This window comes from Sus scrofa, chromosome 7, assembly GCF_054392235.1.
Source record: "Sus scrofa isolate SSC_HxYL_T2T_F1_AM1 chromosome 7, Sscrofa_HxYL_maternal_Yorkshire_Landrace_v2.0, whole genome shotgun sequence".
Lineage (NCBI taxonomy): Eukaryota > Metazoa > Chordata > Mammalia > Artiodactyla > Suidae > Sus > Sus scrofa.
The window spans coordinates 45,635,787-45,662,104 of NC_139389.1; the positions used below are offsets into that span (position 1 = coordinate 45,635,787).

The 26,318-nt window shown below is 50.3% G+C and overlaps 2 protein-coding genes across 3 annotated transcripts; one reads left to right on the forward strand and one right to left on the reverse strand.

Annotated features, from left to right (window-relative positions):
- Nucleotides 1–892: 892 nt before the first annotated feature.
- Nucleotides 893–12,804, reverse strand: MED20 (mediator complex subunit 20). Its single transcript, NM_001206352.1, is given in 4 exon segments — nt 893–2,809; nt 4,802–5,055; nt 9,045–9,199; nt 12,661–12,804. Coding segments are annotated over 4 exon segments (639 nt in total). The 5' UTR covers nt 12,675–12,804; the 3' UTR covers nt 893–2,593.
- Nucleotides 12,805–13,140: 336 nt separating this feature from the next.
- Nucleotides 13,141–25,526, forward strand: BYSL (bystin like). 2 transcript variants are annotated; one of them, XM_084966354.1, is made up of 7 exons: nt 13,141–13,463; nt 18,261–18,656; nt 20,760–21,846; nt 22,149–22,282; nt 23,432–23,592; nt 23,699–23,801; nt 24,285–25,526. In XM_084966354.1, exons 3-7 carry the CDS (start codon nt 21,532–21,534, stop codon nt 24,628–24,630), a joined length of 1,059 nt encoding a protein of 352 aa, XP_084822480.1. In that variant the 5' UTR covers nt 13,141–13,463; nt 18,261–18,656; nt 20,760–21,531; the 3' UTR covers nt 24,631–25,526.
- Nucleotides 25,527–26,318: the final 792 nt, after the last annotated feature.

Sequence of the window (26,318 nt, forward strand, 5' to 3'; positions counted from 1 at the left end):
GCATGGCTCTGACAGTCAAGGTTGGCAGATTTCTATGTGACTCTGCCAAGGGTACCCACCAAGGTGACATGTTAGCAGGATCCTAGAAATGTCCTGGTTTCTGCTCTTTCAGAGGAAGCTACCAATGGGGAGATGAGTAAAGCAACTGGAAGCAAAGCAAGGAGGGACAGGAAGATAGTCTAGTGTGAGATCTGAATCCAAAATATGGCATCTCCATTTACTAGCTGAGCCTAAGTTTTCTTCATTTATAAAATGAGGATGACCACGCCCCTTTCCCCTCTATACAAGTGCTCCTCAACTTTCATTCAACTTGAACTTTCAAACATTATACACTGATAATCCTAAATTACTCTTGAAAGCCCCTTTCACACTTACAGACAAAATCTGGATGACACTGGGCCCTTTCCACGAGTTACTGGTTCAGTTTTGGTAACTTGGCGAGTGGAGCCAGATTTGTTAAATTAAGAAATGTATTGCATCGCCTGCCTTTTTGAGTGATAATCTTTCTTTAATTGATGCAAAGAACAAAGACAGACAAAAGTACCAAAGTGGCAGTTCTTAAAGTTTGAGCTAGTGTTCACTGCACTGAAAGGTGGTCAAATGAGTGCTCAAAATAAGGGCCAAGAGCAAAAGTGAAGAATGTTGGAAATTTATGAGCCAAGATTCTGCCTAAAGGGTTGGGGAATTCATACTATTTTTCAGTTTTTAGGAATCCCTCCTTACAATGCATAAGTCTGGAGTCAGATTTACCACACTCGATTTCTGTATATTTTTGGGAACACGTTATGTTCAAAAGGCTAACTGATCTCATCAAAGATCTGAGGTAGCCCCACAGAAAAATACAAACAGTAAGTCTGGACAAGAGCAAACATAAATCAGAAGGCCAAAAACATAAAAAATCTCTGCATTTTATTGCGTGAAAATAATACCTAAAACATACCTCCATTTAAAAAAGTAAAAATGAGACAAGGGAACAAAGTCAGGAAGAGGTAAGAACAAAAAACAGGATGACAGGTCCTCCAGTTATAAAGCTGAATTGAGCCTTCTGCCAGCCAAAGCTAAAAGGGAAAAAAACATGACCACTACCTGATTGTTGCTGCAGAGGCTTTAGATCTGAAAACAATTTCTCTTTAGGTGGCTTTGATGAGGGAAAGTATCCTTGAGGACAACACTGCAGTGTGTACAGTGACACATCTCCCAAGACCATCTCTGACCGTGTATCTCGACATCACCCAGACTGAACATTTCCAAAGCAGGAGCAGGGTGGGCAGGCAATGCAGGTCGTCAAATGAGCAGCTTTGAGGCTCAAACGAGACGAGGAGGAAGAGCTCAGGAAACCATGAAACACAGCGTGAGCCTCAGGTCAACTGCCCAACCCAAAGCTCTGGGCTCATGAGAATTGGAGAGGTCTTGATGCTGAGACTTAGGCAGGGGGTGCGGAAGTGACTTCCCAGTGTGACTGCTCCAGCTAAAGTGGCTCTGGCATCAGCTCTGTCCCAACCCAACTGGTAGAAATGAGTGGCTAACTCACAGGGGTGCTCTCTGCAAAATACCAGCAAGCATTCTTGGGCACATCCATGGAGCTCTATGTAGCAGAGGCTACTAATTGGGCCCCCAAATCTGTTTTCTCCTTCATCTTTTAGTCACAGAACCCCCAGAGCTTTAACTGGGCATGCGACCACCCAAGGAAGAGGCTCTAGGTCCCAGAGACCCTTTCAGCAAAGTGTGACCAGAGTAACTTGGACAACTCCAGGTCATATCCTTTAAGAAAGAAACCTGGTCCCTCTTTTTCCCCAGGGGATATGGATGTGGAGCTGAAGACTGCTTGGACTCACCCAAGGAGAACACCCTAGGGTGGCAGAACAAGACAGAAGGAAATCGAGTTCCTAATGACCTCGGGGAGTTAAATCTCCCCAGACTATCTGATTACTCTGTACTGTTAGAAAAGAGAAACACCAACTTCTAAGAGCCACTGTACTTTAGGTTCTCCTTATTAGAGCAGCTTAGCCTGTGTCTTAACAGAGCTCACATCACAATGGAAAGATGTCCAAGAGAGAGACTTCAAAGGACTCTGGCAGCTCCCAATTCATCTCAGCAAACAGGCCAGAAATGATAGCCATCAAATAAGCAGTGTCTCCTTCTCCTTTTCCAGGAGAGGCCCAGCCACATCCCAGAGCAGAGGGAGAGGCCTGTATTACAACACGGCCCAAATGCAACATGCAGCCTGCCTGCTGTGGGCCTGGGCCAAGTCCTCAGTAGTTGGAGACAGACTGCAGTCCCTACTGACACTAGGCAGGGTCGCCCCCATGCTCCCTTTCCCCCTAAAGCAGGAAAGCTGCAAACTTGTCAACTCTTCATAATTACATTCCTGAGGACAGGCCAGGTCCAGCAGGGCGAGGGGTGAAACAGCTGTGGGGAGGCTGTGTGTGAGGGTCAGGGGAAGGGGGGGCCAGAGCCCCAGAACTGGGACCTGGAGAGGGAGGGACACCTCCCTGTCTGCCCTGGGCTTCCGGGGTCTCAGGGCCTGAGGGGGCAGCACCTGCTCCTCTGGTGGAGTTCCCCTGGCGACAGAGCTCAGCCAGGCGGCCAGTCACTATCGAATCCCCGCCACCGGCACCTGCTGCTGCTTGCGGATCTTGTTGAAGAGTTCCATGTACTGGACCATGGTGTCTGCTGGGCTGTAGACTGCGTCGTGTCTGTTCCCAAACACTGCAGGAGCCCCTGGGGTGTGGCTGCCCAGAAAACTCTGCAGGAACTCAAGCAGCAGGCTCCAGCAGTCGCTAGCTACCACACAGGGGCCATACTCCACCTGGGGCCGGAAGAAAGACGGAGGGTGAGGAGAGCAGGGACAGGTCATCTGCTTCTCAGGCAGCTCTTGCCTCTGCTCCCACCTTTTCAGACTATGGGCCAAAGACGCACACCTGCACAGCACTGCCCCGCAGGAAACCGCCAACCCAACCCCCAGGGATTCGACACACCAGCACCATTCCCTTTAGGCTCAGACATTTGCAGCTTGGGGTTACCAACCCACAGCCCTACCCACAAGACCCAAGGGCAGATCTAGGCCCCTTTTAATTATCTCAGAACTATACAGCCCCGGCCAGGATGCATAAAGATTCATGGAGAGCTCAGGAAAATTCTGAGAGAGAAAACCAAATTCAGGGGAAAGAGCACGTATGCATACTGGGGGCAAAGTAGACACATACACTCATAAGCCACTTCAAGACCAAATATTACTCCAGGGTACAGCCAGCCTGGGCTCTGACCCAAAGAAATGGTCTCCCAAGCCACGGGATAGGGGCCAAAGGCTTTCTCCTTCTCTCCTAATTGTTCACTGGAGAGATGGCAGGGGAAATTATGGTCACCGTAAGAAGAAATAAGTAAAGAAACAGCTGGGATGTGTTTGTACTACGAAGTTGGGAACGTGGAAGAGAAAGAGCAGGCTCCCAGCGGGTCCTGACAAATGCAGGGTGAGTTGCAAATGAAAACGGTCAGGAAATCTTGGCCCTAGAGGTCCTGGAGTATCACCCAATGATCACCACTCATGCCCTTTGCTCCACCTGGGACGCTTTTTAGGATTTTCCTATCCCTGTATCTCCACATTTTAAGGCCCCCACTTAGGTGCTCCTTCTGCAAGAGGCGCCCCAATCCCCAAAGTCGTTAGCCCTCTCTTTGGCCAGAATTCCCAGGGCAGCCTGTGTCTCTTTTACAGCACTTCTTATAGATGAACTTCCAAATCAGTTTGAGTGTTTGGACTTTGCTCTTACTAAATTATAAACTTTCATTAAAAAAATTTTTTTTATTTAAAGATTTTTATTGTTTTCCATTATAGTTGGTTTACAGTGTTCTGTCAATTTTCTACTGTACAGCAAGGTGACCCAGTCACACATACGTACATATATCCTTTTTTCTCATATTATCATGCTCCATCATAAGCTACCAGATATAGTTCCCAGGGCTATACAGCAGGATCTCATTGCTTATCCATTCCAAAGACAACAGTTTGTATCTATTAACCCCAGATTCCCAGTCCATCCCACTCCCTCGGCCTACCCCTTGGCAACCACAAGTCTGTTCTCCAAGTCCATGATTTTCTTTTCTGTAGAAAGGTTCATTTGTGCTGTATATTAGATTCCAGATCTAAGTGCTATCAGATAAGTCATAAATTTCCAAAAGGCAGGCTCTGTCGCTTACTTAATTTCCTACCTCACACAGTGCTAGGACCATGGTAGATGGCAAGCTCTCACTGTTCCCAAAGCCAGCTGCTGCCACACTCTCTCTTTGCCATTTTCAATATATGCCGCAAAGATGAAGTCACTACACACACCCCTTTCCACTGAGAAAGGAAGTGGACAGTGTGGCAAAAGGAAAGGCTCATTCTTGCTTTGGAACTCTGGAGACCATCTTAAGGCATGCTGAGGGGAGGTGTGTGGACACATGATTCAGGGCCTGCCTCCCAGAGTGGACTGCACGGAAAGCCGCCCTGGTCTGCTCCAGTCCTTCTGGTGTTGGGTGACTGCTCTTCCATGATTCACCTGCCCCCGACCATCCCTCCCCCTGCAGCAAGCTGGCCTTCCTAAGCTTCCTACCCGCTGAGGACTGAGCTTCCCATTGCCATCCTGGGCTAGAAAGTCCCCGAGTGATTAAAGAACAGGTAGAAGATGCAGGGAGAGCAGGGAGCAGCTCCTGCTCTGCGGGCAGGAACCAGGGAGGCAGGAACCTCAGGCTGTACTCAGGGCCCCTGAAAATTGGCAGAGCCAGTCCTCTCGGCACCCCTGCTCCTAGTTCACCGAGGTCTTACCTCCACAGAGATGCCCCGGGCACTGGGCCCCATCGTGACCGTGCCCACCTTCACGAGGAAATCACAGTACTGGTAACGGGTGCCCCGGGTCTCAATCTTGCTGGCTTTGGCGCTCTGGAAAAAGCCCTTGAGTTTTACCATAAGCACATCAAAGTTGGTGTCGGCGATCAGGCAGGGGCCGTTCTCAAAGAGGGCGAAGCAGCTCAAAGGGTGCTCAGAATTGTGCATCACATACATCAGCTTCCCCGCCTGACCTGCAAGGGATGGAGAGCAGGGCAGTGTCAAGAGCTTCGCCTGCAGACGGGGAAGAGTGTCTGATGCTGGAATGAGGCCAAGGGGCAAGCCAGCATCACCTCAGCAGTCCCGGGGTGGAAGCCCCGCCCCAACAGCCTTTTCCAGAGGAAGTGAGAGAACCAGCAGGTGAGGGGGCAGGTGGAAATCACCCTAACCCTCCTCCCCCCGAGAAAGGTGAAGGGCACACACGGAACTTCAACAGAGTTAATTAACAGCTTCATTTTTTTCTTTTTAAACGAACATTCCCAGGCGAAGGGTCAAATCAGAGCTGCAGCTGCCAGCCTACACCAGAGCCACAGCCATGCAGACTCTGAAGCGTCTGAGACCTACACCACAACTTGCAGCAACACCAAACCCTTAACCCACTGAGCAAGGTCAGGAATCAAACCTGCATCCTCACAGAGACTGTTCGGGTGCTTAACCCCCTTGGCCACATCAGGAACTCCAGATCACAATTTAATTCTTGGTGATGGGCTCACAAATGAATGATTACTGATGACTAATAACTCACAGAGATTTTACATATGGACTTTTGTGTAGTCATATATCACATAATAAGGAAAATAAAAGTAACAGCATTTGAGCATACCAAACAAAGCAGCTACTCTCGTTCCCATCTATCCCTAACTTTCCTTGGCCTCCTCCCTCTTTAAAACACAGGAAGTGGCCCCACAGCAGCAGCAAAGGGGAGCATCTGAGCATGAGGCCAGAGCCTTGCCTTCCTGCCCAAGTCAGTCTTCATCCCAAAGGCAATGGTGAGCCCTCAGAGAAGAGTAAGCCACCTATGAGCTGACTATGGAAGCCAGCAGCACAACTACAGCAGAAAGAACTCAGGATCTAGAATCAGAAGATCCAGTTTCAAATCCCAGCTTGCCTGTTCTAGTCTCTGAGAAATGACTTCTTGCTGAGTACCACAGTTTCCTGCAAGAAGGAAGAAAAGCTGTATCTATCTAGTTAAGTGGAAAATGGAAGAAGGCAAAAAACAGAAAGCAAGGTTCTTTCACTATTAGAATGATTGGACTGGAATTCCTGCTGTGGCGCAGTGGGTTAAGAATCCGACTGCAGTGGCTCAAGTTGCTGCAGAGGCACAGTTCGATCCCTAGCCCGGTGCAGTGGGTTAAGGATCCAGCACTGCAGCAGCTTGTCACAGCTGAGGCTCTGATTCAATCCCTGGCCCAGGAACTTCTGTAGATGGCTACTAAAAAAAATAAAAAATAAAAAAAATTTAAAAAGGGTTAATGGACTGACTGCCACAATCCCAAATACTTATTTTTTTTTTTTTTTTTTTTGTCTTTTGTCTTTGTTGTTGTTGTTGTTGTTATTGTTGCTATTTCTTGGGCCGCTCCCGCGGCATATGGAGGTTCCCAGACTAGGGGTTGAATCGGAGCTGTAGCCACCGGCCTACGCCAGAGCCACAGCAACGCTGGATCCGAGCCGTGTCTGCAACCTACACCACAGCTCACTGCAACGCCCGATCGTTAACCCACTGAGCAAGGGCAGGGATCGAACCCGCAACCTCATGGTTCCTAGTCGGATTCGTTAACCACTGCGCCACGACGGGAACTCCCCCAAATACTTATTAAATATTTAAACTATCCCCAACTTTATGCTAGGGCTTAAGAGTCATACAAACAGAGGACATAGCCCCTGGCCTCAAGAAGCTGGCAACCTCACTAAAGACAAGCAAGAAACTTCTTAAAAGACAACAAAACAGGAGTTCTCATTGTGGCTCAGCAGTAAGGAACCCAACTAGTATCCGTAAGGATGGGGGTTCGATCCCTGGCCTCACTCAGTGGGTTAAGGATCTGGCACTGCCGTGAGCTGAGCTGTGGTGTAGGTTGCAGAAGTGGCTCCGATCCCGAGTTGCTCTGGCTGTGGTGTAGGCCAGCAGCTGCAACTCTGTTTGGACCCCTAGCCTGGGAATTTCCATATGCCGCGGGTTTGGCCTAAAAAAAAAAAAAAGACAATAAAACAAAAGTCGCTTGTCTGGGGTAACCAGAGGTCTTTCAGAAAGAAGGAAAGACTTCAGGGAAGGGAGAGGTTAAAGTGGGCAAGAGTCAGCAGGAAAAACATTCATGGGAAATAGAGGACCTAAACCAGGCTATAAAGACAGAGTAGGGTTCAGGTGGGGATAAGAGTGAGGAGACAGGTGGGGGCTTGTGATCTCTATGCAGGCCTCTACTGGCTGCCACTTCCTGAACCCGATAGGCTCTACACTCACCTCCCCCTGCACCCTCCTGACACCTGCTGCAAATTCACACCTTTCACATGCTAAATCCAATTCAAAACTTTTCAACCCTCACACAAAGACACCCAAAGCTGATGAGTCATTTTGCTCCTGAGCATACTCACTGTGATTATACACTAATTCATACTATGAGAGTCTGCAGGTGCTTTTACTGCCCCGAAAATATTCTGAAAGGCAACTAAGGTTTTTGGTCGCAGACCAGCAGCAGCACCACCGCCTGGGAACTGGTTAGAAATGCACATCCACCCCACCCTACACCTCCGGGGTCAGAAACTCTAGGGGTGGGGCCCATGGATCAGGGTGTTATCAGAGCCCTCCCTCCATCCCACCTTCCTCCTCTCCAGGGGATGCTATCACTAGTCAGTGCGAGAACTGCACATCTAAAGGCGCAGAGCAAGTCAGCAGCGGAACCGGAACTCCAGGCCTTCTGACCTACTTCCATCCTAGCCCACTGCCTGCCAAAGAGTGTATGGTTCCCCCTACTAGACTGTAGCTCCTTGAAAGTAAAGCTCTGATCAGAAAACAGAACCCAGGCCAGGGAATTTCACAGAAGTAGCATGTCATCCTCTATCTACACACAAGTGTCTTGTTTTACAAATGCTTTCACAACTGTTATCTCTTTTTGATTCTTGCCGCAAAAGATTCGACCCCTAGTCTGGGACCTTCCATATGCAGCAGGTGTGGTGCTAAAAAGAAGAAAAAAAACTGCAAAGTGCAAAAAGACTTCAACATGGAGTTCCTGTCATGGCTCAGTGGTTAATGAACCCAACTAGTATCCATGAGGACGCAGGTTCAATCCCTGGCCTTGCTCAGTGGGTTAAGGATCTGGCATTGCCATAAGCTGTGGTGTAGGTCACAGATGTGGTCCCATGTTGCTGTGGCTGTGGTGTAGGCTGGCAGCTACAGCTCTGATTCAACCCCTAGCCTGGGAACCTGCATATGCTGTGGGTGAGGCCCTAAAAATACAAAAGACAAAAAAAAAAAAAAAAAAAAGACTTCAACATAGGCCCAGTCTAAGAAATAAAGTCAAAAATTAATGAATTCTGGAGTTCCCGTCGTGGCGCAGTGGTTAACGAATCTGACTAGGAACCATGAGGTTGCAGGTTCAGTCCCTGCCCTTTCTCAGTGGGTTAACGATCCGGCGTTGCCGTGAGCTGTGGTGAAGGTTGCAGACGCGGCTTGGATCCCGCGTTGCTGTGGCTCTGGCGTAGGCCGGTGGCTACAGCTCCGATTCAACCCCTAGCCTGGGAACCTCCATATGCCGCGGGAGCGGCCCAAGAAATAGCAACAACAACAAAAAAGACAAAAAGACAAAAAAAAAAAAAAAAAAATTAATGAATTCTGGAGTTCTTGTGGCTCAGTGGGTTAAGAACCCAACTAGTATCCATGAGGATGTGAGTTTGATCCCTGGCCTTGATCAGTGGGTTAAAGAATCTGGCATTGCTGCAAGCTGCGGCGTAGGCCAGGAGCTACAGCTCCAACTGACCCCTAATCCAGGAACTTCCACATGCCACAGGTACGGCCAGAAAAAGAAATGAAAAACAAAACAAACAAAAAACTAATGAATTCAGAAACACATTGGCCACATGCCCAAGAATACCACCCTTAGCAGAAGAACAGAAAGACTTCAATGAATGAATGTGAACGTCTGTTAAGTCCAAGCCAGGTTCCAGCCATCCCAGAGATCCATCGCTCACTGACCTTGGCTGCCAAGGGTAGAGGCAGCAGTGTGGTAGGTCTCACAGTCCACACAAAATGTTCCTTGCTTCTCTGCCCCAAGCATCTCCAATTTCCGGGTGAGTAGCTCCACAGTCTGCTGGACACTCTTGCCCTCGGCCACAGGCATCTGGGACACACTGGAAGGGAGGGGACCAAAATCATTATGCACATGGACTCACGTGAGCCAGTCGCAGGATCACAGCTCATCAGGGCCAGGTGTCAGCTTAGACACTGTCAACCCAACCCCCTCATAAAGACAAGGAAATAGAGGCCCACAGTCCCTGGGGCTCTGCTAAGAACCAGAGCTTGGTCTTAGGAGTCGCACACATTTGCAGAGAACAGCCTACTGCACCTGCATTTCCCAAGTGTGGCATGTGTGCCAATGTTTTAGGTGGCACACAGAGCGAGCGTTCAGTGACACTAAGTCATGTGATGAGAAAGGAATTTACTCTGTTTCTTTCAGTTCTGACTCCATCAAGGAGAAAGCCTCCATTTGGGGTTACTGTGTTTTTACTAACTCTCTAACACTTTGAACGAAAGCTGTCCAGCACAGGAGCCACAGGCCATGTGCGACAGAAATTAAAACTTCAACTCTTCAGTTGCACTGTCCACATTTCAATAGCTCAATAGCCACAAGTGGCTAGGAACTGGTGTACCGGACAGTGACAGAACATTTTCATCAATAAAGAAAGTTCTAAGGATCCTTGGATCAAAGAGAAAGCAAGCCTCAAGTTTCTAATCTTTGAGAGTGAGAGGCAACAAGAATTTAGCCAAAACAATGAGATAAAAAGTTATTTCCAAGATTTCCTTCTATGGAGAGTGCAACTGGCTTCTACTTTAAGTGGTAGGTAATAATTACCAAGCACCAACTATGAGCCAGGCAGTGCCCAAAGCCTTTAGATGAATTAACTTGCATCAGCCCTATAAGACACAGCATAATCATTTCTTCATTACAAATGAGAAAACTACTGAACAGAGAGGTTGAGTAACTGGCACAAGGTCATACTGCTTAATGCAGTGTAGTCAAGTGAGGTGGCTCCGTGTCCATGCTCTTAAATGCTCCACCGAAAGCTTTCCAAGTTCCCACTGTGGTTAAGGATCAGCATTGTCTCTGTGGCGGCATGGGTTTGATACTGCCCTGGGGCAGTGGGTTAAGGAACTGACATTCCCACATTTGTGGCACAGCTTACAGCTGTGACTCAGATTCAGTCCCTGGCCTGGGAACATCCATATGCCTCGAGCGCAGCTGAAAGAGGAAAAAAAAAAAAAAGAATGCTTTCCTAAGGATACAGCTGTCTGTTAAAATACTTTTAAGGAAAAAAACAGAATCAAAAGAAAGCATTAGGAGTTCCTGTCGTGGCGCAGTGGTTAACGAATCCGACTAGGAACCATGAGGTTGTGGGTTCAATCCCTGCCCTTGCTCAGTGGGTTAACGATCGGGCGTTGCAGTGAGCTGTGGTGTAGGTTGCAGACGCGGCTCGGATCCTGTGTTGCTGTGGCTCTGGTGTAGGCCGGCGGCTACAGCTCCGATTGGACCCCTAGCCTGGGAACCTCCATATGCCACGGGATCGGCCCAAGAAAAGGCAAAAAGACAGACCAAAAAAAAAAAAAAAGAAAAAGAAAGCATTAATAAATAGTTCAAAAAAAAAAAATCAGAGTTCCTGTTGTGGCTCAGTGGTTAACGAATCCGACTAGGAACCATGAGGTTGTGGGTTCGATCCCTGCCCTTGCTCAGTGGGTTAAGGATCCGGTGTTGCCGTGAGCTGTGGCGTAGGCCAGCGGCTACAGATCTGATTAGACCCCTAGCCTGGGAACCTCCATATGCTGCGGGAGCGGCCCAAGAAATGGCAAAAAGAAAAAAAAAAATTAAAAAAAAATAAATAGTTCAAGTGCTATGAAGTTATATAAAAATCATAAAGACAATCATTATGTGGCTGAATTTTGGGAGGTACTGCATTACTTTATGACCAATTATGATCAACTAAAGGAAAATATAAAAAACAGACCCCTGCTGTTGCTAAAAATTGTCAGTAATCTCCATCAGGAAGAGCACTAACAAGCCACAATGATGATGACCCTTATTTTGAAAAATAAGAGAATCCCTTAGATGATACAACTGGGGTCCAAAGTACTAGGAATCTGAAAAGTCGAGAAGGGTCCCAACAGAGGGCCTTTTCCCTCTGTCTGCCTTCTGCACTGAAGGAACAGGGGCTTTGGAGTTCTGCTCGTGGCTCAGCGGGTTAAGAACGTGACCAGTATCCATGAGGATATGGGTTCGATCACCTAGCCTCGCTCAGTGGGTTAAGGATCTGGCGGTGCCATGAGCTGTAGTGTAGGTTGCGGATGCAGCTCGGATCTGGCATTGCTGTGGCACAGGCTGGCAGCCACAGCTCTGATTCAACCTCTAGCCTGGGAACTTCCATGTGACACAGGAACGGCCCTAAAAAGAAAAAAAGAAGAAGAAGAAAAAAAAAAGCTGTAGGAACAGCCCTAAAAAGAAAAAAAGAAAAAAGAAAAAAAACAAAAACAAAAACAACAACAGGGGCCTCTACAGCAGAAACTGACACAATGTTGTAAATCAACTATATTTTAATTTAAAAAAGAAAAGAAAAAAACAACAGGGGCTTCCAGGATTCCATGCCTCTGCGCAGGAAACTTTTCATCTCCATTCTTCACATCCTCCTTACACTAAAAGACTTCCAAAGAGGCTCATCATGTCAACTGCAGGAAGCAAATGTGCAGTCACTGACAAATGTGCAAGACTTGGGTGACTGGGAGGAAGAATTCCCGCAGGCTCTTTTCTTATATGAAGATTCTATAGCCACTGACTCCTGATACCCTGGCCTCTAGCCCTCTCTGACTGGAAAGATGCTCCAGATACCTTTTTTTTTTTCTTTTAAGCCCTGAAATCTAGCATTTTGGAACTAATGCCTCCAAGAGCATGAGGCCCATATTTCCCTGCACTCTGACTCTCTAACACGTTACAGATATTAAGTCCACAGAAACTAAACCAAGCATGTAATTAAACATAGTAGGAAACAGGTTCTGAGGAGGTGATGTGCCTAACATCCCAATCTCCTAACTCCCAATAGCTTCTTTTTTTCCCCCTCTAGACCCGAGATCTTAAAATGGCCAAATTAGAACTAGACACAGGCTGGTCTAACTGCATTTAGTGGCCATAGGGAAGGGCAAAAACCTAAAAAAGATACTGCCTTCAATGTTGTCTATCTCCCTCCCCACAACCCATCCAACCTTGACTGCAGATGGGTCCTAAACCCGACATACTATTTCCGACCCCAGGCAGTACTGTGGGATGACGAGCAGGAAGAATATACCAAGAAAAACGGAAGGAGGTACGCGACCACTGGTGGATTCTTAAGATAAAAATTTTTAACCTGCCACCTTTGAGAAAGAAGGGGCGCATCTCCGAGGAAAAAGGCCCGCAGATTTCGCAGCCCTCACAGTGGTCCCCTCACCCACACAACTCGAGGGCATCTCTCTCAGACCCTGATCCCGATCCTCCTCCCGGGGACACTGGAGGCTCCACCGGCCCTTCACCACCCCAAGCCTCGCCCCACGAAATCCCTTGAAGTCCTACCAAGTCACTCCCATGATGTCAGGCCAGGAAGATGACAGTACCGAACAGCTGATACGCAGTGCTCTGCTGCAGCCCACGCGAGGTGAAACCACCGACCTAACGAAAGCTTCGGTAGTAGGAGGTGCTCCGGAAATAACGTAAAAAGTGCAAGTCCCTTCGGCGGCCACGAGGAACGGGGCGTACAGGCGCCTCCAGTGACGTCACTGCAGGGCTCCGCCCCCTAGGCTTGCAGCTCGGGGACTTCCTATTCGACAGATCACCCCGGGCCTAGATTCATGAAGCTAAGAAAGCGTGGCTTGGACTGCCACTGCTTAGAGAAGGCGATGTTAATTGCAATGAGTTTATTCGGGAGTCCAGCTCCAGGACTCAGGAACTCTATCAGGGGGTGGGGCGGGGATGGTGGCAGTTCCGGCCTCCGAACACCAGGGGGCGCTGTAGTCACCGTCTGGCCTCTGGGGAGTTCCCTGCGCCGGCGCACTCAGAGCTTTTCCTCTGTCCCCACATGTGAAACTTCCCGGTGAGGTTTTCTAGCGAAATGCCCAAACTCAAGGCCGCCCGCGGGGCCGAGGGTCAGGAAAAGCATGCGCCCCTGGCCGACCAAATCCTGGCTGGGAATGCGGTGCGGGCGGGGACCCGGGAAAAGCGGCGGGGTCGCGGCACCGGAGAAGAGGAGGAGGAGTACGTGGGGCCTCGGCTGACCCGACGGATTTTGCAACAAGCGCGGCAGCAGCAAGAGGAGCTCGAGGCTGAGCATGGGACCGGGGACAGGCCGGCGGCACCTCAGGATCGCACCACGCGGCTGGGTGAGTAGCGAGAGTGGGTGTGAGAAAGAGGATGGGTAGTTGGTAGTGGTAGGCTGAAAAGTATCCGGCAGGATAACAGTTTGGAATTTAAAAAAAAAAAAAAAAAAAACCCAGGGGGGCGTATTACACTCTAGCAAAGGTAATGGAATGGGAGACCCAGCCCTGGCTGGATTTAGGGTGGCCGGAGACCTTCACCTAAAAGTTGAGAGTTAAGTTTTATTTGGAGCAAAATTAGGACCTAGGCCCGGGAGACAGAATCTCAGGTAGCACGGAGGAAACCGGTGCGAGGAGGGGAGCTAGGATATGAGGCAGGTAGTGTTGCCAAAACTCTGTCTCTGTCCTCCGATGCCCAGTTGAAGCACAGAGACAGGGTTTTGGGTGAAGAAGAAAAAGATATCTCTATTGCTCTGCCAAAGGAGGGCCAGAGCAGGTTAGTGCCCTAAAGACTATGGTCCCCTTGAGAGAGATTAGGAGATGGTTTTACAGTTTAAGAGTGGAAAATAGGGCTGCAGTTAAGGACCAGGGTCGAGGCAAACTTGCACGGTTTCTCACGCTCCTGTTTAGTGGCCCCAGGACTGGTTCTGGTGGTCCTCCTTTTTTCCACTGAAGAATGCTTCATACTTCATCAAGTAATAGCTCTGCAGAAGGGCTCAAAGATACTATGTATATTCCTTGAGGAGGAATCTGGACCTGCCCCAAGGTTGCACTATTGTCTCTGTTTTTGTTTTTGTTTTTTTTTTTTTTTTTTGCTTTTTAGGACCGCACCTGTGGCATATGGAGGTTCCTGAGCTAGGGGTCCAGTCAGAGCTGCAGCTGCTGACCTACACCACAGCCACAGCAATGCCAGATCCAAGCCATGTCTGTGACATGCATCACAGCTCATGGCAACACCAGATCCTTAACCCACTGAGCGAGGCCAGGGATCAAACCCTCATCCTGGATGCTAGTTGGGTTCATTACCACTGAGTCACAAAAGGAATTCCTGTACTATTGTCTTTTAACTGTTCTCCCCAGTCTCTGCATCCTCACCCTCCCCTGATTAGCAACTGTGTGAACCTGCCCTTTGGAACTCTGAGAAGGTCATGGAGGGTGAAGTTTATTTCCCAAAACAAGAAATGGATGACACAGAAAGGCTTGTGCCCAGGAGCCCCTTGGGGCTCTGCTCAGTTACAAGACCTGAAACGGGGGAGTTTCTGCTCTGAGCAGAAAGAAGGATACCGTTTAAGGGCTAAAGAGGGAAAGAGATTAATTAAAAGAGGGTCAGTTTTTCCTTACTAGGCTGGGAGTGTTGACCTCCAAGTTGCTTGTTTAGTCCAGGTCTCAGATCTCATCTTTCATTTGCCCTGTGAGCCATGTTCACAGTGAAATACTAGCCTCCTGGCTGCAGGATCAAGATTAAAGACATCACATCCCAGTTTTACTACTTCCTGACATCTCAGTATCCTTTGCTGGCTCCTCTTTTGTCCTCCACTTTTTTTTTTTTTTTTCCCTTAGTTCCCAGGCCGGGGATTGAACCCAAGCCACCACAGTGACAGGTCCTTGGACCTCTTAACTTGCGTTCACTTTTTTGGTGCTGTCATCAGTTTCAAGGTTTAAATACTATTTGGTATTTGGTCACTGCTTCCAAGATCATATTCTAGCCCTGACCTTTTCCCTGCAACCCAAGTTCTTATATTTCAGCTACCTGTTCAGCCTCTCCAATTTGAAGTCTAATAGACATCTCACATTCAACATATCTAGAACAGAAATCCTGGCTGTCTTGACACATCTGCTCCACCCAGCATCTACCTCATCTCCATTAATGCCCCGATATCCTTCCATTTGCTCGAGACAGAAACCTCCCAGACTCCTCTCTTCCTCACTCCACATCTGACCTGTTAGGAAATCCTGTTGACTCTACCTTAAAAATAGATCCAGAATCGACTGTTTCTCACCACCTTGGGACACCATCCCGGTCACAGCACCTCGCCCCCTCTGCCGGATGATTGCAGTAGCTTCCTAACTAGTATCCCATACCCCTACAATCCATTCTCAACTCAACACTGGAGGGTTACAAGGATCTACAAAGACCTGTGTGAGATGCCCCTGTGGCCAGTCTGACCCCTTCTACTTTCCCTTTGCCCTCTTCACTCCATCCTTATGGCCTCATTGTTCTTGAAACATTTCAAGTTAGGGCTTTTGGCCTGGTAACTTCTGTCCTCCGTGCACCTGTAGGTTTCCTCCCTTAATCCCTCACTTTCTCAGACCCACCTGCCCTGACCACTCTATGAAAAATTACAACACCCTTTGGAGTTCCCGTTGTGGCACAGCGGAAACAAATCCGACTAGGAACCATGAGGTTGCGGGTTCAATCCCTGGCCTTGCTCAGCTGGTTAAAGATCCAGTGTTGCCATGAGCTGTGGTGTAGGTCACAGATACAGCTTGGATCCTGCGTTGCTGTGACTGTGTTGTAGATTGGCAGCTGTAGCTCCAATTTGACCCCTAGCCTGGGAACCTCCATGTGCTGCAGGTGTGGCCCTAAAAAGCAAAAAAAAAAGAAATTACAATGCCTTTTAATAGATGCAAACTATTGCCTTTGGAATGGAAAAGCAATGAGATCCTGCTGTATGGTCCTGGGAACTGTATCTAGTCACTTGTGATGGAAAATGATGGAGGATAATGTGAGGAAAAGAATATATGAAAGGTATATATGTGTGGCTGGGTCACTTTGGTGTACAGTAGAAAATTGACAGAACACTGTAAACCAACTATAATGGAAAAAATAAAAATCATTAAAAAAAAAAAACAACTGTCCATGGCCAAAAAAAAAATTATAATACCCCCCACCCCTGTCTTCACACTCCCAACTTCTCTACTAATTTATTATCTGTCTCCCCCCACCCCTTAGAATGTAAGCTCTATAAGGGCAAAGTGCTTTTATTTCTCTTGTCTTTTAATATATTTCCAGCACCAGGAACGCTGTCTCCCAGAGAGGAGGCACTTGGTGTCTGCTGAGAGAGTGATGGTGAGGTGGGGAGGAAGCAAAGGAAGTGAAGACTTGGAGGCTGGGCCCAGGACTCAGAGCTGTTCTAAAGACAACGGGGGAGCTCCCGTCGTGGCTCAGGGGTCAACGAATCCGACTAGGAACGATGAGGTTGTGGGTTCGATCTCTGGCCTCGCTCAGTGGGTTAAGGATCTGGCGTTGCCGTGAGCTGCAGTGTAGGTCACAGACGTGGCTGGGATCCCCAATTGCTGTGGCTGTGGTGTAAGCCGGCAGCAACATCTCCGATTAGACCCCTAGCCTGGGAACTTACATATGCTGCAGTGCGGCTCTAGAAAAGACAAAAAGACAAAAAAAAAAAAAAAAAAGACAATGGGAACCTCTCTGAGCACATAGAGACCAGTTGAGGGTTGTCAAATTCATGCAGGCAAGGGATGACACTGCCCAAGGCTTTGACAGGGCTGTGAGGGCTTTGAGAGAGAGAGAGTCTTGGAGGCACAGTCAAATGGGACTTAGACCTTGACAGGGTGTTGGGAGTGAGGGCAGGGGACCTGGCAGGCCTGCTGCCCAGGTTCTGACTTAGCACTGGCTGGATGGTGGTGCATTTACTGACATGTGGAACACGCCAAGTTGTGTAGACCTAGGAAGGAAAGGGAGGGAGTTTGGTCCATGACAGGAAAGGCTGGAGCACCTTGGGTCACCCGGGAGTGGCTGTACAGGAGGCGCTGGAACAAAGGGAGGTCCACCTACAGGTACAGGTTTGGGGGGCTGTTAGCATGTGGAGACAAATCATCTGGCCTCTGTACCCTCCTCCCTGTATTTAGCGTTTATCACACAGCCTCTGTTCTTACTCATTCACGTGTAGCATTTTATCTCCCCACTTAGATGATTACATCCCTTTCCCAGATGCCCAGCCAGCTGTAGCCTTCCAGGAATCTGTTACTCAAATGACTCGGTCCCTTGAAATCTGAACTCCACGGCCTGGCCTCATGGTTACCCATCCAGCCTTATTTCTTGCACCCGCCTGGCAGACGCTCTTATAACCAAGCCCTCTTGCCGGCATTGTTCCCAGGCCTGGAACACACTCCTCCAGCTCTCGCACTGCCTCTGCAGACCCAGCCATGCTCCGCCCTCATCGTCTTCTGAGTGCCTGTGGTGTATACCTTCTCTCCCACTCATTTGGCACGTAATCAAGCCCTCCCAAGTGTAGAAGAAGACGTGAAGAATGCACAGTCTAGACCCAGACTGCCTACCTTAGGCAAGTCACTGAGCATTTCTGCATTTCAGCATCCCCCTCTGATACTGATTAAAATAATAATGCCTACCTCTTGGGGTTATGATGGTTCTATACTATGTTTAGAAGAGTTCCTGCTACAGAACTGAGTAGAGTGTGTTAACCATTATTACTATTATTGTCATCGAGCTTTTTTTTTTTGCTTTTTTGGCCCGAACCTGCAGCATATGGAAGTTCCCAGGCTAGGGGTCAAATTGGAGCTGCAGCTGCCAGCCTATAGCAATGCCAGATCCTTAACCCACAGAGCGAGGCCAGGGATTGAACCCACATCCTCATGGATACCAGTCGGGTTTGTTACCGCTGAGCCACAACGGGAACTCCTCATTGGTTCTTATGTGTACGTTTTCATGTGCCCCGGGGACAGAGAGGTAGCGTGTGCATCATCTATTTCAGAACACATGTCTTTATCTGTTACAAGCACGTGTGACATCTGTATGAGGTACACAATGGTCAAAATGAAATGACCTCTGAATTCCTCACCCACCGTTTGCCCTGCTTACCTGTTTCATCTCCTCTCTCGCAGGTCCAGGAGCGCCTCAGGATGGATCAGATGACGAGGAGTGGCCCACCCTGGCGAAGGCCGCCACGATGACAGGGCCAGGCTACCAGGCGGAAGTGGTCATAGACCCTGAGGATGAGCGTGCCATTGAGTTGTTCATGAACAAGAATCCTCCTGCCAGGTAGGGCTGGCACGGCCTGGGATTTGGGACAGCGGGTCCTGGTAGCAAGTTCGTAGGGAAGCAGCCACTACCCACTAGATACCACTAGGGACCCCCCCACCCCCCTTGTGCGAGCCAAAAATGCCTCCAGACATTGCCAAGTGTCCCCTGGGGGAGGGGGGCAAAAATCACCCCCCAGTTAGAACCACTGATTTATTGTCATCTTTCCAGCCCCAGTGGGTTGTGGAGCCGGCATTGCTGTGAGCTGTGGTGTAGGTCACAGATGCGGCTCAGATCTGGCGTGGCCGTGGCTATGGCGTAGGCTGGCGGCTATAGCTCTGATTCAGCCCCTAGTCTGGGAACCTCCATGTGCCGTGGGTGCAGCCCTAAAAAGACCAAAAAAAAAAAAAAAAAAAAAAGTGGCCCGTCCTTAAAGGATCATTCTGGATATTATCATTATTATCATTGCCACACTGGAGGCACTTGGAAGTTCCTAGACCAGGGTTGAGCCTGTGCTGCAGCAGTGAAAGCACTGGATCCTTAACCAGCTGAGCCACCAGAGAACTCCCTCAAAGGACCATCTGAATGAGTCAGTAAATTTCCTCCCACTCTGTCCACCTGTTGTAGTACTGCCAGGGTTCCCTGGGGAGGCACCGCAGGGCCTTATTCCGTCCCTGGGAGAACCATCCCATTGTATTTGGTCTTGCTACACTCAGCTCTCGGAGGGCTACACTCAGTTGCCTTGGCCACATCTGCTTCATACCCTGAGCTTCATTTTATCCAGAGGTTTCCAACCCCAGTTGCTGGCATTTGGGGTTGGATAATTCTTTTCCATGGGGACTGTCCTGTACAATGCAGGCTGTTGAGCAGCACCTGTGACCTCTACCCACTAGATACCACTAGGGACCCCCCCTCCCCCCTTGTGCGAGCCAAAAATGCCTCCTGACATTGCCAAGTGTCCCCTGGGGGAGGGGGGCAAAAATCACCCCCCAGCTAGAACCACTGATTTATTGTCATCTTTAATAAATGCTAGGTCAAAACATGCAGGCTTTTAAGCTCCTATGGTCAGACTCCTGAGCCCATGGATTTTGGCCCAGGAGAGGGGCGTCTAGGATAAGGGCCCTCAGCCAGTTTATTTGACCCTGGTGATGTTCACATGACCTTGTTCTTGGTTCTTCAGGTGGTTTGGGGTGCGTGCCTCTCTCATGGCTGATGATACTGTGAAAAGACAGGTTGAAAGACACGTTCCATGACTGTGTATATGAGAGGCAGAATGGGGAAATGGGCCCCTTTCCCAAATGCTGCCCAGCAGCTGAAGGAAATGGCACAAAATGTGTGCTTGTCTCACCAGAGAGTCTCTCAGCTTCTCCCCCAGCACCTTCTGACTCCTCCTTGACAGCTCGTTCTGACAAGCTTGGCAGAATGGTTTTCCAGCTTGTTTCAATAGAGTAAAGCTACCGACAATGCCACCCGTCACTTCTCAAGACTGACAGGGGTCCCTGTTCCTAGTCTTGAGAAGTAACAGGGGGCATCATCAGAAAGCAGGCTAGACAACCCCCACCCCCACCCCCACCCCCCGGAACTCAGCAGAGGCCATTTAGTACCTGAACTTCAGAACCTGAGAGACTAGCTTTTGACTCTGCCCCACTGGGAGCTGTGAGACCTTGGGAGGGTTACTCACCTCTGAGTATCCGGCTCCCAGCTCAGTCAGGGGAGCACCCCCTCTGGCAGGTGTTGCACAGAGTACACGTGCAAAGTCTTGCCTCCTGTTTAGGAGCTGATTTTTGATTTTTAGGGCTGCATGTGTGGCATATGGAAATTCCCAGCCTAGGCTCTGTCGTCTTTGTATCTTTTTCTTTTTTTTCTTTTTAGGGCCATTTCTGAGGCATATGAAAGTTTCCAGACTAGGGGTTGAAACTGAGCCACAGCAACACAGGATCCATAGTCTGCAACCTACTCCACAGCTCACGGCAGTGCTAGATCCTTAATCTACTGAGCGAGGCCAGGGATGGAACCTGTGTCCTTATGGATACTAGTTGGGTTCTGACCCACTGAGCCACAACGGGAACTCCAGGAGCTGTCTTAAATAGATGTTGGCAGCCCCCAAAGATGCCATTATTGCACCAAAGCCCAATGTAATGATAATTCAGAATTATCTCAATCAGATTGTGTTTCAGGAGATTGAGAAAAGTAAATCATTCATCTTGGATCTATTTCCATAAATTTTATTTTATTTTATTTTTTGTCTTTTGTCTTTTTAGGGCCGCACCTGTGGCATAGGGAGATTTCCAGTTGGAGCTGTAGCTGCTGGCCTACACCACAGCAATGCCAGATTCGAGCTACATCTGTGACCTACACCACAGCTCATGGCAGCGCCAGATCACCGACCCACTGAGCAAGGCCAGGGATTGAACCCGAAACCTCATGGTTCCTACTTGGATTCATTTCCGCTGCACCACGACGGGAACTCCCATAAATTTTAATAAACTAAATGGGGGAGGAGTTCCTCTTGTGGCTCAGCAGGTGGAGAACCCGACATCGTGTCCATGAGGATGCAGGTTCGATCCCTGGGCTCGCTCGTGGGTTAAGGATCCAGTGTTGCTGTGAGCTCTGGTGTAGGTCGCAGATGCAGCTCAGATCCATAGTAGGCTGGCAGCTGCAGCTCCAACTTGACCCCTAGCCCAGGAACTTCCATATGCCACAGACGCAGCCCTTAAAAAAAAATAAAGAAAACGTGGGGAAGTTTGGGCCATTGTCTCTTGATAGTGATCCCAGCCACTGGCAACATTGGCGTATAATTGAGGTATGTCTGACTCTGGAGAGGTGAGACCAGGGTTTTGTAACTGGAGTGTCCTCAGCACGCAGACCGCATGTGCTGGACGGGTCTGCAGGAGGCAGCACTGTCGCACACCTGCTGTGCACTAGGCATTCAGGTCACGCACTCCTGTTAACTGAGCGAGGGTGGGTGCTGCTGTTTTCCCTGTTTGATGGGTGCGGGAGCAGAGGCGTCGAGAGGCAGAATAGCACGCCCAAGGTTACGCAGGGCGCCAAAGAGCCAGCACCTGAACCGGGGCAGTTGACTTCAGGTTCAGGCTCCCTCACCTCCCCACGACTGCAGACTCTGTCCTGAGCCGCATGGTCCCCGGGCCTGTGGTGCTCCTCAGAAGTGCTGTGCGGGCAGCCAAGGCCCGGAGGGGACTGAGGTCACGTGTCCCAGCAAGTGGCAGATCGAACAGGGCTCCCAAGGGACTGGTGGGGAGTGGAGCGCTTGCTGGGCCACCAGCCCAGCATTCCCGCCCCCTCTCCCTCAGGCGCACCCTGGCCGACATCATCATGGAGAAGCTGACCGAGAAGAAGACGGAGGTCGAGAGCGTCATGTCGGAGGTGTCAGGCCTCCCGCTGCCCCGGCTGAACCCCCGGCTCCTGGAGGTCTACCGAGGGGTCAGGGAGGTACGCGCTGAGAGCAGAGCCGTGATGGGACCCACGGGGGCTCTGGGAGCCCACATCTTCATGGACATTAGGCCTGATGGCTGAGAGCCGACTCGGGTCAGAGTGCACGGCTCCAGGGCCCGCTCTGCCGCCACCTGACTCTCTGATCTCAGTTGTCCCCCGCCCCACCCCAGAAAATGAGGCTGATGGTAGGGCTGGCGGGGACGGGGTGAGTTCATGTTTGAAAGCCACCCACACTGGCCCCTGGGCCCTGGCAGGCAGCGTGTGTGTTCGTGGTGGTGATTTTAGTCTCTGCTCCCCAGGTGTTGTCCAAGTACCGCAGCGGGAAACTACCCACGGCTTTTAAGATGATCCCTGCGCTGTCCAACTGGGAGGAGATCCTCTACGTCACCGAGCCCGAGGCCTGGAGCGCAGCGGCCATGTACCAAGCCACGAGGTAAAGCCACGGGGGTCGGGGCAGCTTGGGTCTACAAGGAAGGGCTGGGTGTGGAAAGGACAGGCCATCCCTCCCTTCGCCATCACATTTTAGCTCTGTCCCCGGAGCTCTTTCTTGTGCTTATTTTTTACTTTTTAGGGCCACATCTGCGGCACATGGAGGTTCTTAGGCTAGGGGTCACATTGGAGCTGTAGCTGCAGGCCTACACCACAGCCTACACCACAGCAGGGTCCAAACCACATCTGCAACCTACACCACAGCTCTTGGCAACACCAGATCCTTAACCCACTGAGAGAGGCCAGGGGTGGAACCCACATCCTCATGGATATTAGTCGGGTTTGTAACCTGCTGAGCCACAACGGGAACTCCCTCTCTTGTGCTTCTTCTTCTTCTTTTTTTTTTCCCTTTGCTTTTTAGGGCCACACCCGCAGCATGTGGAAATTCCCAGCCTAGGGGTCACATTGCCTACAACTGCCAGCCTACACCACAGCCACAGCAATGTGGGATCCGAGCCAAGTCTATGACCTACACCACAGCTCACGGCAATGCCAGATTGCCCAACCACTGAGCGAGGCCAGGGATTGAACCTGCATCCTCACAGATAGTAGTCCGATTCGTTTCCACTGAGCCACAATGGGAACTCCTCTTGTCACCATTTCCTATTTCCTGATTCTGGGTCGATCTCCAGGTGGTGGGGTCCCAGGACTTAGGGAACAGAATGGGAAAGGAACTAAGCATAGCACTGAGTTCACCGCTCATTTAAGTCGGTGGGGGTATCGTTACTCCGCAAGAATGTCGTCAGTTCCACGGGAACAAGACCCCAGGGCCCTCAGGGCTGAGACCCTGCTCAGGATCTCTGGTGCTGAGTTTCTAGGGGAGAGGCTCATAACCACGGCAATACCACCCTGGGGTGCCATGTGTCCAAAGTCTGTGGCTCCCCATGAGGGGAGAGGAAAGTGAACAGCTGATACCTGTCTGTTGGGAGATCTCGGGTTCACTCTGTTTGGGGACTGAGACCCTCCTGTTCCTGCTCTGATCTGACCTGGGTGTTGCATGCACCCAGCTCACTCCCCATGCCCTCCAGTCTCTAGCGTGTACCATCCACAGTGATATTTCAGGGGCCTCTCCCCTTCCCTTCAAAAACCCTAGGATCTTCGCCTCTAACCTAAAGGAACATAAGGCCCAGCGCTTCTACAACCTGGTCCTGCTCCCCCGGGTCCGAGATGACATCGCCGAGTACAAACGACTCAACTTCCACCTCTACATGGCACTCAAGAAGGCACTGTTCAAACCTGGAGCCTGGTTCAAAGGTGGGACCCCAGGAGGCAGCTAAGAAAGGGAGGGGCTGGAGCTCCTACAGAACCTCCTTTGTCTCACCTTGGGCTCAGAGTGACTGCCCCCCACCCCCACCCCCAGGGATCCTGCTCCCGCTGTGCGAGTCGGGCACCTGCACCCTCCGGGAAGCCATCATCCTGGGCAGCATCATCACTAAGTGCTCCATCCCGGTGCTGCACTCCAGGTAGTGTCGCGGGGTCTGGGGGACCACTGGTGGGTGGGTGTCAGATCCCGGCAGAGTCCCGGCACTTGGGGAATGGAGCAGGGAGGGCACTAAGTGTAGCGCTGGGTTCGCGGCTCATTTAAGCCAGCGGGTGTGTCATTACGCCGCAAGATTGTCAGTTCCGCGGGAACAAGACCCCAGGGCCTGGCGTATGGTAGGCTCAGTAAATAGTTGAATGAATGAGTGGGGAACATGGGAAGAGAGTGTGTTAGGAATGGGGCTCTCCAGACGTTTGGACGTATTTTAATCGGATACGGAGACAAACACACTGAGCCAGAGGTCGGGGTTTGGCATGAATCAGTGAAGCGCTGGTGTCTGGAGTTGAGGGAGTTGAAACTGGGCAGGTGAGAGTGCGGGAGAGTCCCCTTTAGGGACAGCACAGGTTCGGCCAAGGGGGAGGGGAATCTTTTTCCTCCAGCATCTCCCTACCTCTCTCCCCACCAGTGCAGCCATGCTGAAGATCGCCGAGATGGAGTACAGCGGTGCCAACAGCATCTTCCTGCGGCTGCTGCTGGATAAGAAGTACGCGCTGCCGTACCGGGTGCTGGACGCCCTGGTCTTCCACTTCCTGCGCTTCCGGACGGAGAAACGTGAACTGCCTGTGCTCTGGCACCAGTGTCTCCTGACCTTGGTCCAGCGCTACAAGGCGGACCTGGCCACAGAACAGAAGGAGGCCCTCCTAGAACTGCTCCGGGTGCAGCCCCATCCCCAGCTGTCCCCCGAGATCAGGCGTGAGCTTCAGAGTGCTGTCCCCCGAGATGTAGAGGACGTCCCCGTCACCATGGAGTGAGGAAGCAGCACTCGTCCTGGCCTGAGGGCTCTGGGAAGACACCGAGGAGCCCTGCTGGTGACTAAAGGTGACACTAAGCTTTTTACAGCTGAAGACCCAGGTCATAGGCCTCTGGTGCCTCGGTTCTGACAGGGAGGATGGGGCCTGGCTGGCTCCCGCTTCCATTCTAGGCCTGCATCCCTGCCCAGTTCTGCCGCCTGACCCAGATGCCACAGCCCAGTGCTCCCGCCTCCCAGCCGAGGCTTGGAGTCGGTGCCTTATCTTGCGCTGTTGCGTTAGGTCACTGGACTGTGAATAAAAGCAAAAGGCAGGTATTTATTGAGCTCCAGTGTTTGGATGTGATGGCTAGAGATCTGTCTGCTTTTACTCTTCAGCTGGAGGTGGGCACCGCTTCCCCGTTCCTGCGTAGGAGTGGATTCTTACCCAGTCTTCACGGGACCCTCTGCCTCTTCACGCTAGGAGTCTGTTTCTCTAGGCTATACCCACACTGCCGGCCCCTAGAGGGCATGTCCTCTGCTTCCCCCGACACAGGCCACTCGGGGAGAAGGCCAGCAGCCAGGAAATTGTTCAGAAGATGGTCTCAGCTGTGGAAGGAAGAGCTGAGAGGAGGCACCTAGAGGAGGGTGGAGGTACAGGGCAAGGAAGGTTGGGCCAGGAATGATTAGATCCAGGGTCACCACCAGACCAGCTCCCTTCTACCTTCTTAGTTAATGAGCACTTTTGACCAGGGGTTGGCAAGCCAAAGTCACGTGCCCATTTTCTCACAGCCCGTGAGCTAAGAATGAGTTTTACATATTTTTTAATGTTTGGGAAAAAAAGAACACTATTTTGTAATAGGTGAAAACTATATGAAACTCAGATTTCAATGTCCATAAATAAAGTTTAATTAGGACACAGTCATGCCCATGTTTCTCTGGCTGCTTTCCTGCTACAGCAGGGAGTTGAATCTGGCTAACACTATTTGCTTTTGAAAAACGTGAATTTTTCACGTGATGAATGTATTTGGGCGGAATCTGATCATAAAGCAAGTTTCATGTTGATACGCAGCTTTGTCTCTGAGAAACACCAGGTGAAAGCAAAAAAACTACCCAACTGAGCCAAGCCAGATAGTCCACAAAACACACACACCTGAGACATGTGCTAGCGCCCCCAGTTCACCTTGTGGCTGTTAGCTACGCCCACGCCTGGTGGCACCTGCCTTCCACATCCTCCATCCTTCCCACCTCCACGCTCAGCAGCAGACTTGAGGCGTTTGCTTCTTAACCATTTAATGTGTAAAAATGCTCTCCTCTTTCCTTTCTCTTTATTTTTTTGGCACAGAGGTTCCTGGGCCAGGGGTCAAAACCTGTGCCACAACAGCGACCCAAGCCCTGGATCCTTCACCCACTGCACCACAAGGGAACTCCTCCTCTTTCCTTTTTGCAAGACAGTGTCACTCAATAAGTTGTTGAGGATGGTGCTTCAAGGCCCATTTTTCCCATAAGCTCTGGTTTTTGCCGTGCAGTTTTGTATGGTGCGGTGATTTTTAGGAACACGGACACTGCACTATAAAGCAGCACTGACTTGGGCAGAGACCACGGAGCCCACAAAGCCTAAGGTCCTCTGGCCCTTCATGGAAGAGGCTTGGAAGCTCCTGCTCAGGACCCTCTTTATCCCACGCAATCTGGAAATCAGCTTTTGCCCAGCCC

Coding starts and splice junctions, on each gene's coding strand:
- BYSL (XM_084966354.1), top strand. CDS start 21,532: ATGGTCCCCGGGCCTGTGGTGCTCCTCAGAAGTGCTGTGCGGGCAGCC. Junction 22,283..23,431: donor GCCATGTACCAAGCCACGAG/GTAAAGCCACGG, acceptor CAAAAACCCTAG/GATCTTCGCCTCTAACCTAA. Junction 23,802..24,284: donor ATCCCGGTGCTGCACTCCAG/GTAGTGTCGCGG, acceptor TCTCCCCACCAG/TGCAGCCATGCTGAAGATCG.